The sequence below is a fragment of the Chelon labrosus genome (assembly GCF_963514085.1).
Source record: "Chelon labrosus genome assembly, chromosome: 16".
Lineage (NCBI taxonomy): Eukaryota > Metazoa > Chordata > Actinopteri > Mugiliformes > Mugilidae > Chelon > Chelon labrosus.
The window spans coordinates 9,259,802-9,279,518 of record NC_140349.1 but is presented as its reverse complement, the minus strand read 5'-3'; the positions used below and the strand labels follow the sequence as shown (position 1 = coordinate 9,279,518).

The window sequence follows — 19,717 nt, the reverse complement described above, 5'->3', positions numbered from 1 at the left end:
CGTAATTACTCGCAAGGCGTACACACCTCAATTACCGTTTCATTCATAGCCTGACAGCAGAGCGCGTGCAAAGGCTGACATTAAAGGAAATTAAATCTCCTCTCGGAATGGGCCAGCCCATCTCACCTCCCGTCAAAATACTCCCATTTCCACTCCTCTCCATAACCTTCTCATCTGGGTATTTAGGGCTTTGTGGTGCGGAACGTCATCAAAGAGAAAACTTAGCGAGGCGGCCGTGCGTAGACGAGGCCTCCCCGCTATAATCCCCCCTGCAAACGGAGCCCTCTGCCATTAGCCTACACACACAAATTACTGCTTCACATCCCGTCACACTCTTTCTCCGTGTGCACTGTCTCGCGCTTATAGGCGAAAGTGCTTTCATTCAAGTGCGCACGCACACACGCACGTATAAACTCTCTTATCGTCGGCTTAGCCCATCGAGTTAGTCAGTCAGTTAACTCTTTGATCCAGACCTCCTTTCTGCATTTGTATATGAAGTCCTTTTTGACATAATCCAGAAAAACACTGGCTCGCATTACCAGTGAAACTCGAAGGAAAGCAGAGCTGCAGGGCTGCACACACCGAGGGGGCTTAGAAGGAGACTGACACGTGTACAGTAGGTTTTTACAGGCAGATTTAATTAAGCCTCATTCACGGCCAAATCCTTCGTTATGCAAACTCCTTTTTCTCGCACGTTTTGAATCACCCGAATGTGACAAACCTGCAGAAGAAGGAGGAGTCTAGTCCGATAATTGAGTTCCCCCGTTATAAGAGAAAAAGAGTTGATCTCGGGGCTCCAGCTTCCTCCCGACGGTTTTAATCAGATCAAACATGTCCTGTCAGATAAGGCAACTAATTAATCAGGGGAGGGACCGGTCCTCTCCTCTGAAAGGATGGAGAGACGGAGGCAGGGCACTGATGGAGGCACTTCCTCTCCTCCTCCTTCACCTCTTCCTCCCACCTCAACAGAAAGCAAGACAAGACAGAGCGATGGCAGACTCGCCTGTGGTGAATCACAGACTCTGTAAAGATTCTCAAAGAGCGCAACTGAAATATCTCCACAGCCTCCAGCTGAGAAGATGACAGACTTCTGCGCTGACGTTGTTGTTGACAGTACTACATATGCTTATGAAATATGTTACTGAGAATTCGTATATATATTTCCAAGGCATTGGTTTGAGGCCAGATCAACTACTTTCAAAGTAAATTAGTCCTGCAGCAGAAAGGGAATAAAACATATTGAACTAAACTCCATTTTAGCCGAATGTCCTCATTTTCCTGGAGTTAAATTCACTTAGCTGTTCTCCTGTTTGCCCTTGGTTTTCTACTTCTTCTCTCTGTCTCGTTGCCAATTTTTAAAGTTTATGAGACCAGACTTGGCTGATCCGACGCATCCACTTCAAGACTAATGGAACATTTGTATTTACAAGTTTCATTTCATAATTTTTTATGAATGCACTGTATGTCTATTGTTATCCAGGATAGCCTCCCTTATTATTAGATTGTAGAACATGACACAGGTTATTGCCTTTCTACATGGTGATGCCTCTTAAACAACAGCATTGCTCTCCTCGTATTATTGATCGTAGCTTCTAAGAGAGGCTGTTATTATGACTCAGAAGAAAGACAGATATACATTTAAAATGCAGTTTAAGATTGCATGAACTCAAGATGCTGGAATTGTCCGAGAGATTCTTGTCTATTAATTATTTAATGGAACATAAAACTGACTTGAAAATAGTTCAGTTTTTAATCTAGACCTTTGTCTACAAACAAGTTAGAGCAAGAGCGGATGTAAATCTTATTCATTCTCTTATTATATTACACTGGGCAGTAACAACATTATAGGTGGTTAGCTGTAATATTACATTTGCCCGTGATAGATTTAACTCATGGTAGTCCTGGCTGCTGCTGAATGAAAGGTCTGGAGACGTGAGTCTGAAACAGATGAAACTCTGGCCGGCTGCCTGATTGGATAGTTCACTTATTACCTGGTGGAGAGACGGATGGAATGTGATTTGGCACGTTAGAAAAGTAGATGCCAATGTGGATGTAGCATACAGCATCATAAAAGCACATAATTGGAGATCAGGATTGCATAATGTGGTTTCATGGGTAATTTAGAGAGTGACTGACTTGAAAGATGGATGCATAGTTTGGTGACTTACATTGTAACTGCCTGCCTGCCCCGGTGACTGATTGACTGGAGGGACTGTTTCCAGATGTTCTACTGTAGAGCTCAGAGGACCCTGTGTTACCTCAGGCTCAACACACCACCAGCTGTGCACCTTTGCCTTGCACGTAGTAGCCCCTGGGCACTACACCCTAGACACTGTTGCACAATACACAACCTATTTTTCACTTGATTGTTAACCATTTAAATCTGTTTAAGGAGATGCACTCAATAGCCTCCATATAAGCTGTTGTGAATATGTCTAGAATGCAAGATGTTAACATGTACTTATTATTTCTGCTCACACAAATCCATAATGTGGCCAGCCCACGTATTTGTTCATACAGAGAGAGAGAGAGAGAGAGAGACTCAGGCACACTGAATTATTGACGTATCCGTATTGCATATGTGCAGATGAATGTGTGAGGGTCAATAAGGCCAAATGTCATGTGAGGTTAGCCGAAGTTTGTCTGCACAGTTGACGGCATTGCAGCATGTTGTGTGATTGTTCCCGACCCAACGCTGATGCATTATTTCACAGTTTCTGCAATTGACAGTGGTGCATTATTTCTTAACCATCACTGCTTCTCTTCTCTCTTCTCCTTTTGCCTTCTATGCGTCCTCCTGTTGCCTTTCTGCTCCTCAACATCCTGGCGCTGCAGCAACAAGAGCAGGACCCCACCAACCTGTACATCTCCAATCTGCCAGTGTCTATGGACGAGCAGGAGCTGGAGAACATGCTGAAGCCTCTGGGTCACGTCATCTCCACAAGGATACTGAGGGATGCCAATGGGGTCAGCAGAGGAGTCGGCTTCGCGAGGTAAACAATGCCAATGTCTTTTAGTCTAGACATGTGGTATGTGTGAAACTCTAAAAGCCAAGCACATAGTTTCTGTGATACAACTCTGTGGCAAACCCTTTCTGCTGCATATCTCAACACCTGCACTCAATCTAGGCTTTATATTAGGCTTTATAAGCCTCAAGAGTAAGCCGAGATAAACCCAGTGACACACAGTTATCAGGTTATGTTTTCAAACCTTGGAAAGCTCCCCCAAGAGCCACAAAAGTTGTATAGGCAAGTTGAAAAGTGTTCTGCCCGTTTTTAACCCTTGATAACTGCGTGTCGACACAAATGCACAGCTCACGCCCATGTGCATCATATTCATTATGAAAAGACACTACTTGCAGGTAATAGAAACTAATGAAGGTGATCTGTTCCTTCTCCAAGCCTGTTTGACGTTGCCAAAGGATTAGTTTGTCTTTGTTCATGCCAGCCAGTGTATCAGACAATATGTGTACGTGCTCAGATCCTCTGTTAGTGGATGCTTACAGTACGTCTATGCATTCACAAACATTCATGGATACCAGCAATTACTCCCTCTTCCTTTAACGTAGTCACTGCTGCCGTATTTCCAAGACCAAGCCTATCACTAAACACTTTATTTCTTTTTCTACTCAGAAAAGTTTCCACTTCAGCTTGTTAATCCCCCAAAGTCATAAACCGTTCTGTCCTTGTCCTCGACAGCAGCCACCAGGCTCTCATTCCTCTCCACACATTTCTCCCCCTGTTTACCCAGAGGAGGCCACTGACGGCCGCAGAACCGCCATCTTGCAGGGATTTTTCTTAATCACCTGCTCTGGCTGAACTCCTCTCCTATTCCCTGCTCTATTAACGGGGGTTACAGCAGGACAGACAGGCATCAACACACTCACACACACACACTAACAGGAACTTATGCACAAATATAAGCATATGCACAGACAGACCTCTACACGTGCTTTCACACCCTGTGCAAATGTACACATGCGTGCTCGCGTGCAAGCATGCAAACACGCGCCGAAAGGCAGGCTCTCGCACGGACACGCACACACTCAGACAGGTAGGCAGCCTCCTGCAGACCAACAAGCAGAGCACAGCAACAACCTGCCACAGGCCACCTGTTCAAGCAGCCCTCAGTGGGCGGAGGAAGAGACATGATGGAAGGGGAGAGTGAGAGTGCAGGAGCGAGAGAGACATGAGTGTGAAATAATAGTCAAGATAAAAAAAAAAAAAAAAGATAATCACAGAGGTTATTATAAAGAGAAGGAGAAGGTGATATGAAACACAAGGCGATGGCAGCCATGAGAAAACTGAGGAATGGAAAATGAAATGAGTGAGCGTGGGCGGGTGGAAGAAAAAGTTCAATGAGTGGTGGTTTTGGAGAAGAGGTATGGATGGATCGGGGAATAAAACTGAAAGAATATTGCGGCACAGGTCAGAAAAAGAAAGCCAGAGAGAGTAGAAATAAATAAATAAATCTTTGTGTTTTATGAATTGTACAAGTCCCATTAGCTGTGTCAACAGACAGACAGACAGCTGCTGAGGGTTGGGCTGTGAGGGGGCATTAGAGAGAGTAAACCGAGCTAAGTGTTTGTGGGCCGATCCATTACTGTTATCAGAGCCCATTACACCAGCCCCAGCACTAATCATTGCAGACAGCAGCACCTGATGCCATTAACCAGGAGCACACAGAGAAAAGCCAGCCTGCCTCGCTGTCTACCTGGCTGACTCCCTGACTGACTGGCTGCCCCAAAAGCCCGACCGACCAACAGACAGTCTGGCCGACCGGTTTGTTTCCCTGTGACTTCCTAACAGCTTGTCTGCCTTATTCTCTCCGTATACCAGCCTGTTTTCTGTCTACCTACGCATCAGCGTACTGCTGGTGAAAGTAAAGGAGAGATGGTATTGAGGAGGAGGCAAACAATGAATAGCTGGGCGAGTAAAGAGTGCAAGGAAATAGTGAGAAAAGCTCAGCATAAACTGTGGAGAAGGCAGATGCATTCAGCTTGCTTTTCAACTGCCCAAAAAAATACCTTTTGTTTTGATTACAGAGTTACATAAATCATTATTTCATGAGCTCTACAAGGTCGTTAAGCCTGAGTGAAAGAGAGCAGAAGCGATAAAGAGGTTAGCTGTGCTTCATGCAGATCTACTTTGTGTCACTGGGCTGCCTTTTAAACTGAAAGCATTATGGAACAGTTATTTGCATGTTTGAATGTGCTGGGGTTCAGATATATACACCGATCAGGCATAACATTATGATATTGTCCAGATATCTGTGTGCCTCCAAAACAGTTAGGACTCATCAGAGAATGGACATGGGCCTTCTGAGGGTGTCCTGTGGTGTCTGGTAACAGAATGTTGTTAGTGGGGGGCCTTTGGGTCCATTTGGTTTGAGGGGAGGGACCTCTGTGGATCATCCCACAGATACTTAATCAGGATCTAGTGAATTTGGAGGCCAGGTTGTGCTGTTCTTCATGTTTTGTTTTTTGAGTTGTTCCTAAACCATTTTTTTGAGTGTGTGCCTGTGTCAGCCTGCATCCTGCTGGGGATGGCTGCTGCTGGAGTGCCTGGTCTGGTCTAGGTGGGTGGCACACGTCTAAGTAACATTCACACAAATGAATGCCAGGTCCAAAAATTTCCCAGCAGAACATTGAATTGTCACAAGATGGTGAATGATATTTACTTCTCCTGTCAGTGGTTTTAATGTTGTGCCTGGTTAGTGTGTGTATTTAAGCAATAATCTCTCACTCGGACCCTTACTTCATGCATCGTTATGGATGAGAGCTACATATTTTGTTAGTGGGAGTCTTTGGGTCCTATGGATTGAAGGGAGGGGCCTCTGTGGATCATCTCACAGATATAATGTTGTGTCTGATCGGTGTAGTAGATATTATATGTTCAATATACAAGATTTTTTTGTGTGACTACGTACTCAGCTGAGTGTTTGAACTGATCTAATTTTTAGGTGCCAGTGAAATGTACAAGTCCAGTTGTTGTGATTAGTGATCAGCTGAGTCACACGGGCTGGTTAGCGTCACACTTCCCACCCACCCAGGGGACGGAGGGAAGAGAAAGAGAGATGGGCGAAAGGGTGGATACAGGGTCAGCAGGAGATTGATGGTGCCAGGATGTGTGAAAGATTATATATTCTAAAAAGAGACGAGGGGAGAGGAAAAGGGAGAAGGCTGTTGGTGTGGATTAGGCATAACATAGAAGAGAGGAGATGGACAGAGAGGGAAGGAAAGGAGGCCACGGAAAGCGAGAGAGATGGGCAGAAGAGAGTGAGTGTAACGCTGAAACATGGAGGAAATAACCAAGGTTGAAAGACAGGGAGGAATGAGAGAGACGTCAAAAAGAAAAGGTGTAGACGGGCCGGGAGTAAGATGGATGGGACGGAGAGAGCGATAAAGAAGCTATGGTAAAAAAAAAAAGAAGGATGAAGGTAGCGATAGGCGAAGGATGAGAGACAGAGGACAGAGAAGAGAGAGGCTGACAGGATGATATGAGTATTTTAGGAGGTTCGGGTGAATAAAGCATGAAAATCTGGAATGCAATGAATTCTGCAAATTCCAAGAGCACATTACCATAAAGGCATGACAATCATTCAAGCCTGCTTTTAAAAGCGGTCACTCCTTTCTATATGGATGAATCTGGAAAATATATACAGCACGGTTTGTGCAAATTCATGCATGAAGATATTTGTTACTGTGACTTAACACGGTTGAACCTTTTGATAGAAATCACTGTGCATAGAGAAAACCAAATCATAGTCGGATGATTGATGCAGTTTGTACTTTAGCGGATGTTTTCAAATTCTTGCAGATCCGTCACTCGTGCTGCAAGAATTAAAAGTCAAAATACAGCCGCTTGAGAGGACCCCTATTAGTTAAGAGTTTATATAGTTACCTAAGATGCCCTGCTGATGGGAACAGTGTGCATAGCTTACAGACTGAATAGAAATTATTTGAAGTTATTTTTTGGCATTTTGAGAAGGGCATTTATTTGCTCTTGCTGCTAGTTGCATAAGAAGATTGCTATCGCTGTCATATCTGTTCAATAAATTCGAATTCACTCCCGGAGGCACTATAAGCTGGATTTACGACCCATCTGAACTGATCGTCGGATGCTCAGGTAGCATCCGAAGCTCTCTTCTTCCCCCTCCCATTTTCAATGTCAAATAGGGTTCAACCATTTGCTGAACTTTCTGAAAACAGCTATCCAGCGGTCACACCCACTCCATGCTATGATTGGCCTGCTGTGTGGAGGTGAAAGAGGAGACTAGCATTCTACTTCTCTTTCTAGCTGTCTTTTTTTCGTGGGTCAACGTATGGCCCTTTTCGTGCGTGCAACTCGATCAGTGTTTCCCTAGAGAGAGTGACTGGAGATGTGAACAAATATAGACATTTTAAAGCCTTCTCTGTGACAGCCTTCTACCAGTGTTGCAATTCAGAATACATATTTCCACAGTCCAGCTCTTAGCTTTGGTTATATTATGTTAGTCTAGATAAGCTTAGCTTAGCATGAACACTGGACACAGGGGAAACGGTTAACCTGCTCTGTAAATTGATCAGGCATAACATTATGACCACCTTCCTAATATTTTCCAAGTCTCCCTTGTGTATCCAAAACAGTTGAGACTCATCAGGGACTGGACATGGGCCTTCTGAGGGTGTCCTGTGGTGTCTGGCAACAGGATGTTGTTAGTGGGGGGCCTTTGGGTCCTATGTGTTGAGGGAAGGGGTGGATCATCCCTCAGATACTTGATCAGTTTGGGATCTAGTGAATTTGGAGGCCAGGTCAACACCTTGTGCTGTTCTTCATGTTTTTTGAGCTGTTCCTAAAGCATTTTTGTGTGTGTGCCTGTGTCAGGCTGCATCCTCCTAGAAATGGCCAAGGAGTGTCATTGCTATGGGGTGGGGGTGCCTGGTCTGGTCTAAGTGGATGCGACATCTCTAAGTAACATCCACATGACTGAATGACAGATCCAAAGGTTTCTCAGCAGAACATTGAATTTTCACAGGATGGTGAATGTCATTTAAGTATCCTCTCAGTGGTCATAATGTTATGCCTGATCGGTGTACATAACTGAAATGTACAAAGAAAAGTTGTACTTATACTCATGTTATGCGCTGGACTATTTCTTGGCCTACGGCAGTGATCTCCTGTTGTCTTGTTGTCACTGTGATGCTGGCGGGAAACTGGTCCACACTCCAGGAAGTCGCTGCTCACGGCCAATAAACGGTCCAGCACATTAACCGACATACACTGGACAAGAAAGCTTTAAAAAATAATAATAACAATGTTTAGAGTTGCTGAAAATTGCTCAAATCACCTTTAGAAATTTGCATTTCTTATCGCAGCGCAGTAGAAGGATAAAAGATGCGCGTGTGCATGCCAACAAACAGAACAGTTTTATTTGTATGATAATATATGTGTTTTGATCTAACGCGTGTGTGTGGCATTAGTAGGCCTGTGATGTAAAACATCAGAGCCCCCCTATGGTCAGCTGGTTGGCGTCTTTGATCCAGACGGATCGCGTATTTCTTGCTCCGCTTCTGGAAATCAGTCATTACCATCCGTAAGAACATAGTTTCAGCCTTCTCATCTCTGCATTCGTCTACTTATTCGCCTACACGCCTTTCACCTTCTCTCTCCGTCTTTCTGTCATTTGTCTTTTCCATTATGCACAGAGAAAAGCTGCATAACAGCTCTTTCCCTGAAAGCCCTGAATTTCATTATGAACTTCTGACTCATGCAGACAAAGCCGTTCGGCAGCAGATAGACAGACAGACTGTGGATAGTCTCGTGGGACTTTTTTTTTTTTAGAATGAACAGACTGATACAGCCCAGCCGACAGGACACAGTCTAGTGGGTGATTCTTTGTTGTTATAAGTGTGTCATCGGCGGCAGTATTTAACCTCGCGCTCCACGTGTGAAGGGTCTCCGTGCAAATTGGAAACTGGCAATGAGTTGTTTAACAAAAAGTAATGAAGACAGCTGAACCGCCGCACTTTGTGGCCTCACCTTGATTTATCTTCCTTTACAAATCGTAGCCTTCCCGTGAAAGAGGTTTTGTTTCCTTTCTGTGGTAATGAAAAAGTGACTGTCGTGCAATTTTGTGTAGTTTTTTTCCAGAAAGAAAGCGATCCAGTCACTCATGCGGCGTGTGATAATTTAATTATTTGAATGTACAATTAATACAGTAAATACTTTTTGGTTACAGGATGGAGTCTACAGAGAAATGTGAAGTAGTGATACAGCATTTCAACGGAAAGTACCTGAAAACCCCACCAGGCATTCCAGGTGAGTCTCTCCTCCTCCTTTTCTTTATGTTACTCTTGCATCACACCTTTCCAATCTTTCCAGGAAATATCATCTCTTTAGCATTAAGAAACCGCCTTTCTAATTCAATTATGGTAATTTCTCATCTCCGATCTGTTGGACAGCTTGATAGATTGTATGCGCTGCGGTTCCTGACACCTGAAGCTAACTGTCGTAGCTCCGGCTGAATAGCTGATGGTTCTATAGGTATCTTCCTCTCTCTCTCTCTCTCTCTCTCTCTCTCTCTCTCTCTCTCTCTCTCTCTCTCTCTCTCTCTCGGTCGCCATCTCTCTCTCTCTCTCGGTCGCCATCTCTCTCTCTCTCTCTCTCTCTCTCTCTCTCTCTCTCTCTCTCTCTCTCTCTCTCTCTCTCTCTCTCTCTGCCTGGTGGTGCTCTCGCTGCAGGCTGGAACTTCTCGGGCAGGAGAAAACCCTCTTAATATTCACACTCATGCCTCTGTGCTGTTCTTTGCAATCTACTTAAGAGCTCGCACTCTCCCCTCTTTCCTCTTCTGCTCTCGGTTGCAGAGTCGTCCCCTCTCCTTCCTGTCGCTCTTTTTTTCTGCAGTCACCCTAGATGGTGGCCAAGGAGAAAACAAGCGGGGAAAAGTGGGTGAAAGACTGAATGTCACAAAATGGAGACAAGCTTGTACTTCATCTCGTATTAGCTCAGAAATGTGTCTTCTCGTCGGTGTCCAAAGAGACATCGCGGTTCAAAAAGTACAGTAAGTAGACAAAGCCTTGGAAGTTTGGGGAACAGAGCAGGTCTCACGGGGAATAAGAGTGTCAAGAGGTGGCTGTGGAAAGAATTGTAAAGAGAGTAAAGATATGAAAGAAAGTGTCAGAGGGAAAGGGCGGGATGAAGAAAATATGCTGTTGACGCACTTTTGGGGCCAGGAGCTGCAGCACTCACAAGTCCCCCCGTGCATCCCAGCAGGACTTGCGGACCAGATAAGGTGATACCGAGGAGATCTCCTTCACCGCTATGGAAATTTTATTAACAGCACTCACACCTCCAACCAGGAGCGCAGAAACAGAGCCATAAATCGCGCTCCACTGTCCAGTAATATGTCAGAGAGGCTGGATTTTAGAATCTCCATATGTGCCTCAGACGCTGCATAGCCAGCAGCCTTTAAAGGCAAGGTGAGTGGTTATATTGAAGTTGAGCCGTAATAGGAAACCTTTAAAGCTGTAATATCAGGCTGACCTTCCCCTTTAAGGGTCTATCTCCCCGCCACTGGGGCTTTATTATTGTTAATGGATTGTTCAGGCTTGTGCCAAGCATGGAGATTTACCGCGCTGATTGGGGAAATCCTTCTGTGGAATTAGGAATGGTCGGTTTACAAGGTCTGCTCCGGTTCGGTGCTACTATCGTTCCTTCCACGGGGGCTATGAAAAGTCTCCCTTTCCTTTTCTCTGCTCGTTGCAAAAGCTGTTCCTTGAGCTGTGAATTGAGGTAATTCCCACTATCATCAATTCCTTCAAGGGACACTTACCGTTTATTACAGTTCAGGTTTTATTTTTGTAGTTTTTGCCATCATTTCTCTCAGTTATGATGGCATTGTACTCATCTAAGTACCTCCTGGGATCTGGGAGCCAGATGAAATAAAGCAAGAAACCCGTTAATCTAGATTATCTCAAATACTTTATTTGGGGAAATAATCGAAAGTGTCCAAAATTACCTAAATTCCTAGCTATGCCTCACTATCTGAAGTTGTGTCTCTCAGATGTTCTGCTCATGAATATCATTTGATACTTTTTTCCACAATTGTCTTGGCGGGGGGGTTGAGGAAGAGAGCATTTTCCCGTTTGACACTGTCCATGCTGACTTGCTGTCCACTAAATGGAGGGCTCTGGACATTCTTTTCTTATCAAACTCAGATGTTCTTCTGCAGAGGACCCTAGGGCTGTGTCTGCTCCTCACAGATGAAACCAATAGCCCTTTTGTAGATGTGCATTCGTACATGTGCTTGTGTGCGGTTGCGTGCCAGGGCACACTTTATTCATTTTGAATACATTTGTACTTGAGTTCAGATTCATGCGTGCATATTCAAATATCCATATATAAGCAGGTGCATGTATACTTACTGTGTTCTGACAGAATCACAGTCTGTGTGTGTGTTTGTGTGTGTCATGTTGGTGGTATTTCCCCAGAGCCCTTTGCTATGCAGGGCAGCTTCTTCATCCATCCTGCTCTGACAGCTCAGCGGCACCCCCCGGGGGGCTCCCACCACACACAGCACTGTAGAAGCTCGTGTGTGTGTGTGTATACACATTGTGCGTGTGACTGTGTGACAGCCATGACTACAACACTGTATGAGGCTTGACACACACAAACCACATAAGCACAAATATGTTCATGCACCACTAACTTTGACCTGAAAGGAGTGTCAATATCCGTACAGTGCTAATGAGAAATCTTTTTTTCCACCGTTTAACATTTCAACATGACCCACAAACACACGCAAACTAGCTGTGCTACACTTTCACACGCATGCGCACGCTTATACACGCACTTTTCGATGTGGCAAGCTTATTCACCAATCCTCTCTAGTCCGTATGTGACAAGCCTCTGCATTTCCAGCTTAGCCACTCAATCACACTGTGTGAAGAGATGCGGATGTGTGTGTGCGTGAGAGTGTGTGTGATGGGAGTTGGTCTCGTCATAGCTGCCCTCCCTTGCTCAGGTGCGTCCAGTGGCAATGCAAAAAAAAAGGATATTGAGCTGTAACCTCGCTGTCCCATACCAGGAAGTAAATATCTGGATGTCAGGTAGCAGGTCATCTGTTGAAGTCAACTGGCCATGGGAAAGCAGACGAAAAGGAAGTCACCGTATTGGCAGGAAGTTAACACTGAGTTACAGATAACCCCACCCCCAGCTGAGAATAGCAGAATGGAGAATTGTGCAGATGCTAACAGATGGCAGCTAACAGCGCCGCAGACAGCTTCCATGCACTTCCTGTTTAAATTTTAATGTAATAACATCAAACTTCCTTGTGATTACTTGAGATGTTGAGTTGATATACAGTGTGGAAAGATGATAGCAGATGGGGGGTAATGATGCTTAATGGCTTCCCCTTTCCTCCTGTTTTGGGATCTTTATGAAATCACATGTCATTTTATATATAGATATACACTTTATAAATTAATACATTCCTTACCCCATCTATCAATTCTTCTTCTGATCGAACACCCTCTAAACATCTGTGATAAATCACCTTTTTGGAAAGCACGTTGCATGCCACAGACTTGAACTGAATACTCGTGTGTGTATCCAGCAAGTTCTACAGAAGTATGACACTCGCACATTGACGCATCTAATCAGCTATCCAGGTCAGGTTTGTTTGGCGAGGCTCGGTTGATATGAGATGTGCGTAGCCGTCGTCCGACGAGCCAGTCACCGAGGCCTGCTCCAGCCGCTCTGCTCTGCCCACGTCTGATTGTGATTCAGAGAGAGGGACATGATCGATAGCCCTGATGGAGCACTACAGCTGTTTAGTTATTCTGTGCAATGCGGCAGCCGCTCTCTCTGACGCCGTGGTCGGCTTTGAGCGCGCATACGTGCACACACACAAGTACAACTCATGCACATGGATGAAGTGCATTTACTTTATGCCCAAAAATGTTGTATGCCATGCCAAATATAGACAAACACGCATCAGTTTTCCTATACATGTACATACTATAGGCAACACATGCGTACACACATAGATGGAGTAACATGAGCTTTGTAGTTGGAGGTGAGAATAAAGAGTTATCCTTGTTTTTAGTGGATGTGGATTTACTCAATACACAAAATAAATGGAATTTATGAAATGTGACTACAGCAATAAACTATACTGAAGTGAGCCCAACAGGGACACATTATGATTTACACTGCAACCCTGAGCACTGGGAAAGTCAAAGGAAGCGCAGATAAAACGTGATTTAATCCGCTGGCTCCACTGAGCCTTGCTGATTAAAGCCCTTCGTCCCACAATGCATTAAACAGCTTAGAGATGACACCCTATGGTAAATGTAATTCGAACGCAGAGATACATTAGCCATTGTTTGGTTTTGGCAGGTGAGTAATCCCATGGACGTACCATACTCTATGTGGCAGAAAGACATTTGATGCACTGAATGCGCTGCTGCTGTGAATTGAAAATGTCTTTATTATTCAAGAATTGAATTGATAAATGTGTTATTCTACTATCAAATGACACGTACATAAACAATCAGGTTCGTTTTTAGAAAAGAACAGCACCAGACTTGAGTCTAGCTTTTGCTTTAATGTCTAACTGTGCAAACAGAGATTCATTCCAGACTGAATCTGCAGTTACACTGCAGCTTCTTCCTTTTCACTTCCGTTGTTGTTGCTTGCTCTGTTGTCCTGCTGCCAATATGGCAGCAGAGCTGAGAGTCGGCTCCAATATTGTCCAATAGATGCTGGATAAATAATGAAAACCACATCAGGAAGCAGCCACAGTGGCCCTGGGAGATGGAACCAAGCGGAAACATGCAATATGTACAAGCTTTCCTGCATTTCTTTAACAGCACTCTGGCATTTCTGTCTTTAACTTTAATAACTAATCTGTTTTCACAATTTCTTTTTAAACCACAATGACAGTCTCATTCACACTCTGATTGTTAGTTTTAAAGCATTTTATCATGCAGGCCCACAGCAAATGCCATATTCTCCTCATATAAAATGTCCCCAAATTAATCCTGATCAAATTCCTAGTTATCTGATTTATTTCTCTAATCTGCCAGACATCCACATAAATTGCCCGGGCTTTTGTAAAACCTCCACATCTGTCAGCATAATGCCAGACCGAGTTCACAAGGGTCGCAATTTGGCAAGCACCCTTTAAATAAAACACAATAGAGACCAAAAGGCAGCCTCGAACCCCAAGTGCTGGCCTGCCAACACTTCCCATCATTATTTGCAGAGCACAACGCCTGTGCCACTGAGGGTGGGGAGCTGTAGCTGGGGGTGCTGTTGCAGAAAGAAAAAAAAGATTCCCTCCCTGTTGGCATCCTCACCAAGGCAACGGTGCCAAGATAGCAGAGACAGCCCACGGTATTAAATCGTCCCTCGCTGAATTAAGGCAAGTCCCAAATCACTTGGTAAGTCACAAAAAGCCCTTCTGAAACTGTCAGTCATACTCGAGTAATCTATGTTAATTTCTGCCATCCCTCCCACATTCCCCTGGCTAATAACTGGCCTGTCGGCAGGCCCATTTCTCTCCCCTATGGCGTGTAGATTTAACATTCAGCCAAGTAGGTTGGTGGCTTGGCTGTCAGTGTAGCTCAGACATGGCTTCCTTTCCAAGTACACCGAGGCACGTAGTTCCCATCATGCATCTGCGTGTCATGCGTGTGGGCGCTGATCTGTGAATTGTTTATAGCCAATGTTTTCCTTCCTCTTTTTAGGCAGAAACAAAAGGTCAAATCTATTACGTATTGATAATTCATTTACTGCCGCTGTCACCCAGTGTAAACTACCCATATTTCTGTCTCTGTTTGTGATCGTCAATGGCAATCAGACAGATTTTCAATACGCCCTGCCACAGATAATAATTAGCCACAAAACCTCCCTTTCGAATGCACTTCTCAGGATATTGCATCATAATGAGATCTGTCCTCTTGAGAATGGACCTTCCACTCCGCTTCCCCCCTCTCCACCTCTGACTTCACCCGCCTCCCATTAGAGGAAGGACACACGGGAAGTTATTATTGGCATCCCCAGTAAATCAGACAGCTTCCTGAAAAAGGATCAATTTCCCCCGATGCACTTTCTCATTATAACCTTATCTCGCCTACAGACAATAATCTGGATTTGTCACGCTTTGTTTGTTTTGCCACTGAACTGTATCATTCATGAGCGGAGCCAACGGTTAGCAGAGAGTGGGAGGAGGAGGAGGAGGAGAGAGGAGCCGCCGTGAGTGGATCCGTCACCGAGATATAAAGTATTCACCTGCTGCACTTCCCTTCCGCAGAAAATAATATAAGCCCTTTGATTGGCTTCAAAGTTTGTTTAGGCAGAGAAGAGGAGCTCCGGCTCCTGGAGGGGTTCAGACAGGAACGATTGACTTTGCTCTCCACTCAACCACATCTAATGTGAGGGGGGAGAGTTACCATGACAAAAAGGTACATAACGAGGGAGAGTAATGGAGAGAAATAAAGCGGGAGTGTTATGGAAAGAAATAGATTAGGAGCTGAGAAAATGTGACAGGAATAAGCGAGGAAGATAAAAGAGAACAGATGGAAAAGGGCAGAGAGGGGAAGGAAGTGATGGGTGGTGGAGAGAGGAATGAAAGTTGGATCAACCTGTGCTTTTGGAAGGTTAAATTTGAGTAAAGTTCAGATTGCTGCATCTCCAGCAGATGAGATGAAAGGATGACATTGACTGTGCGACCGCTGCCTGAGCTTGACCCCCGTAACCCCGGCCCAGCTGTCCACCATGTTGATCCCCTTCTAGCTTTCTCCCTCTCATCCTGCCCGCGCCTCTCCTTGCACTTTTTGTTGTCCTTGCTTTTATACTCGCTCTCATCTATCCCACCCACTCTTATCTGCCCTGCCACCGCCACCGTCTTTCATCCCTCACCCTTCCTGCACGCACTGCCCTCCTCTCTGCTTGCTATTCTACACGCACCGCACACGTTCTTGCTTAAACCTCCCTAATGCTCATCTGTGCTACTGGCTATAGATGAGTGGACGCAATATTACTGCAAGCAAAAACAAGCACAGGAGGCTGCTTTCATTTATGAAGAACAATTTCGCCTCTCTTCTTTGTTTGACATGTGTTCAGCCTGTTCATTGATGTGTCTCTTTTATACTGTGGATTCACCGACAACACGGACAGCTGACAGTTCAGACAAAAGTTTTTTGTTCTGTAGGTTTTAATTTTTTTATACATCAAAGTGGAGCTGCAACGAGGTTGAACTCTAGTTGGGGCTTGTTAAAATAAAAGTGCTTCAGTTTAGTGCACACCCAGTTATTAAGAATCTTTCATGTTGTACCTCATTTCACAATGAGATGGTGTAGGATGCACTATGGCTGTCTGTCCACCACTTTGAATGGAAACTCATAGCATTTGGTGCAGTCAATCCATCTCATGATCCCTAACTTGTACCTCACTGACATTTGTGGATTTAAGTGACTTGACAGCCACTGGATGTATTGTCGTGTTTTTTAAAAAACATTTCTGATCTCCAGAAGATGATCTGTAATTTTAACTCTTAGCTCCAGCATCAGAAATGTTGCTGGAGCATATTAGCAACCTAGCATTTGTATTCAAAACTCAAAGCACCACTGTGCCGAACCAGATGCTCAGACCAGACAAATGTGTGTAGCAAAACAATAAATGGAGCTCTGTTGTTGAGAGGTATGTTTTACTAACAGATCTATGGATCTGGATGCGGAGTTTGCATGTTCTCCCTGTGTCTGCGTGGGTTCTCTCCGGGTACTCCGACTTCCTCCCACTGTCCAAAGACATGCTGGTTAGGTTAATTGGTGATTCTAAATTGTAGGTGTAGGTGTGAATGGTTGTCTGTTTCTCTGTGTTAGCCCTGAGACAGACTGGAGACCTGTCCAGGGTGTACCCCGCCTCTCGCCTGATGACAGCTGGGATAGGCTCCTGCCCCCCCACGGCCCTTCACAGGACAAGCGGCTACAGAAGATGAATGTATTAATGAAAACTTAACATGCTGATTATCTTGTTACTGTAAATACTAGAAATACAGCATCAGTCCTTCTCCTCTTAGGTTAATACATTAATAATCCTATAGCAGCTATGTCCGATGTTCTTTCCAGTACCTAGCACTGTTCACATACCAATTATTATTATTATTAGTTTTATTGTAAATTTCATTCTGGAAAGCTCTAAAATCAGTTAGCTGAATAACCATAACCTCTAGATTTTTATTTTATTCTTTTCCCTATCCCTAGCAGACTTCTCCACCACCATAGGAATGAGTTTTTTTGCATTATCTTCACAGATCCATAGAATACTGGTTTTAGCCATCAGTCAACTTAATCTAATGCAGCACCTGAGGCACTGTATTTCTTTTGCAAAGGAATAATATTCAACCTCTCAGCAGATACAGTAGGTCACTGAGCTCATAGCCTTCCGGCCAGCCTGCCCGTCCTCTAGAATGAAGATTAAGTTTGCTGAGGAGGATGATCATGCTCCCAGGTCTCTGTGGTATGCAGGCAATTCAGCAGGCTTGCGTTCTGTGGTTCACTGGTCAACTTCCCTCCATCTCCTGCATCCTTTATTATTGTTATTATTGTTATTACTTTCAGACTGGGGTGTCACAGTTTGATCTGTCGCAGCTTCTGTTTTTTTTTGGCGCGTTTTAAAGGTGTACCGAACAGAAATAGCAAGATACAGCCAGGTCATTTGACTGCTGCCCAGAATTGACTGATTGTATCCTGTGTGTGCTTGCGTCAGGGAAGCAGGGTAGAAAAAACAAAACAAACGCAGGCATCAGTTACACCGGCCACGTCACTGTCACCGTCCCAGGACACAGAGGGCAGTGAGATAAATCTAGCCGCTGCCCCCAAAATAGAGCGCGGGCCTCCATTAGAACAGGACACAGGCTGTGTGGGAACAAGCAAAGGTCATTGTGGTCAGCAGAGTTATTTCTGTAGTGCCACCGGACCTCCAGGAGTGGACGCCCATTCATTCATCCGATTGCCTGCCAGCAGGTTGGGAGACACACACAGAGACGCGAAAAAATGGACCTTACATGCGCTGCCAGAGGACCATAGGAGGGTGGCAGTTGGCGACATTTTCAAGTTTCTGGTGACTTTGACACCTGCGGCTATGTGTGTCTTTTTCTTTGTATGTGAGTGTATTTATACGAGAGCTCCCTGCTAGTGTTTGAGCTGAAGGACGATGGAAACACACCTGGTTCTTGGTGACCTCATGTCTCAGACAGAGTGTCTCTCTCTCTCTCTCTCTTTCTCTGTCTCTTTCCTCGGCTGGCACATCATAGCTGCTGGATCACACTTGTAGTTTATTTCTGCTGCTTTTACTCAGCCTATATAGATGATTTACAGCAGCTTAAAGACACGGGTGCTCACTTTTTTTGCCACAGCAAAAACATAGACACAGACAACGCACCGATGGAAAGCACACTAACGCGCCAGTAGAATGATTTCTTACGGGCCTCTTTTTTCCTTCCTTTGTTCGTTCTCTCTCTTCCTCTCATACTTCCACGCTCACACACACACAAATACACACACATCAATAGTCCATTAGGAGTGTGTTGCTTTCATTACCTCCAGCTTGGCCCTGAGACAGCCTTCAGAGCGGAGTACAGCAGAGCAGAGCTGGCCAGGATTGCAGTATATATAGAGAGAAGTCTGGTAATTGCCAGCTCTCTGTTCTCTCTATCCTGTGCGTCAGGTGGAAAGTATGAATCTGTGGTATCTGGGGAACACCCCTACCGAGCTGCACCGCATCTCACTGCAACTGTCTGTCCCCCCACCGGGTACGAGTAATAGGAGGAAAACAGTGAGCTTAAAGGCCTAAGAGAGTCCAACAACTGCCACTCCAACAGTACACATTGCCATGGGAATAACAAAAAAAAAACTGTCTCCTAAAGATAAAACTATACCCTTCCTACAAACTCTTTTCATGTCTTGCTTGTTACACGGTAGTAAGTGCTATTCCTAGCGTGCAGCTTCTCTCTTGAAAAGCAACGTTTTATTTTGTTGTGGCTCACCTCCCAGGAGGCACGGGAAAGGGTCAGATAAGAAAACATTTAAGTAAGGCTGCAAAAGTTCAAGTAAGAGACATCGCCCACGTACATGTTATAAGGAAATCATTAGCTGGATGATACTTGCCCCGTCCCCAAAAGGAGTCAAACTATCTCGACTCGAATATCTGTTTTAGGTATTGTCAGATACAAGCAGTCCAAGTCTCTGATTGAATCTCCATATTGCCTTTGTTTCACTACATGGTTGGGTCTTCGTGTGCCGGCTCTCAGAAAGCATTCGCGATCTCTTCTGTGTCCTGTGGAAATTGCACACATGGACAATTTTTCCTCTTTTCTTTATTCCTCTCGCCAACACACTACCTACAACGGCTAAACCCCTCACTCCTAAAGGGGCCGTCCACTCCAAGAGACAAAGACATATCATATAGGAATGTGTAGATCGGCTTAACCACATATTGTGGTGAAAAATGCCCCTAGTTTTAATAGCGAAATTAAATCGTTCATCATGAGAAAGTAATTTGGATGCACACCACAAAGCCAAATGAAATATGCCAGGATGGGTTGACATCTCTGGGAACTATCCTCCCTTTGTTATTGTCAAGAAGCGTTAAAGCAAAGACAGCAACCTTCAGCTACACTGGCAAAAATAAAAATAAAAATTTATTCTGAAATTTGCATTATCCATCAGGTA

At 44.6% G+C, this 19,717-nt stretch overlaps 1 protein-coding gene across 5 annotated transcripts in view; it reads left to right on the top strand.

The window, feature by feature from the left end:
- LOC311501424 (RNA-binding motif, single-stranded-interacting protein 3) overlaps positions 1 to 19,717 on the top strand; it is a gene marked incomplete at its 3' end in the record, with an annotated part of 259,362 nt that overhangs the window by 184,207 nt on the left and 55,438 nt on the right. For all 5 annotated transcript variants that reach the window (XM_084563235.1, XM_084563232.1, XM_084563233.1 and 2 more), the window contains 2 exons: positions 2,836 to 2,993; positions 9,220 to 9,299. In XM_084563235.1, the coding sequence (XP_084419361.1) occupies positions 2,836 to 2,993; positions 9,220 to 9,299 (238 nt within the window). The remainder of the gene's footprint in view (positions 1 to 2,835; positions 2,994 to 9,219; positions 9,300 to 19,717) is intronic.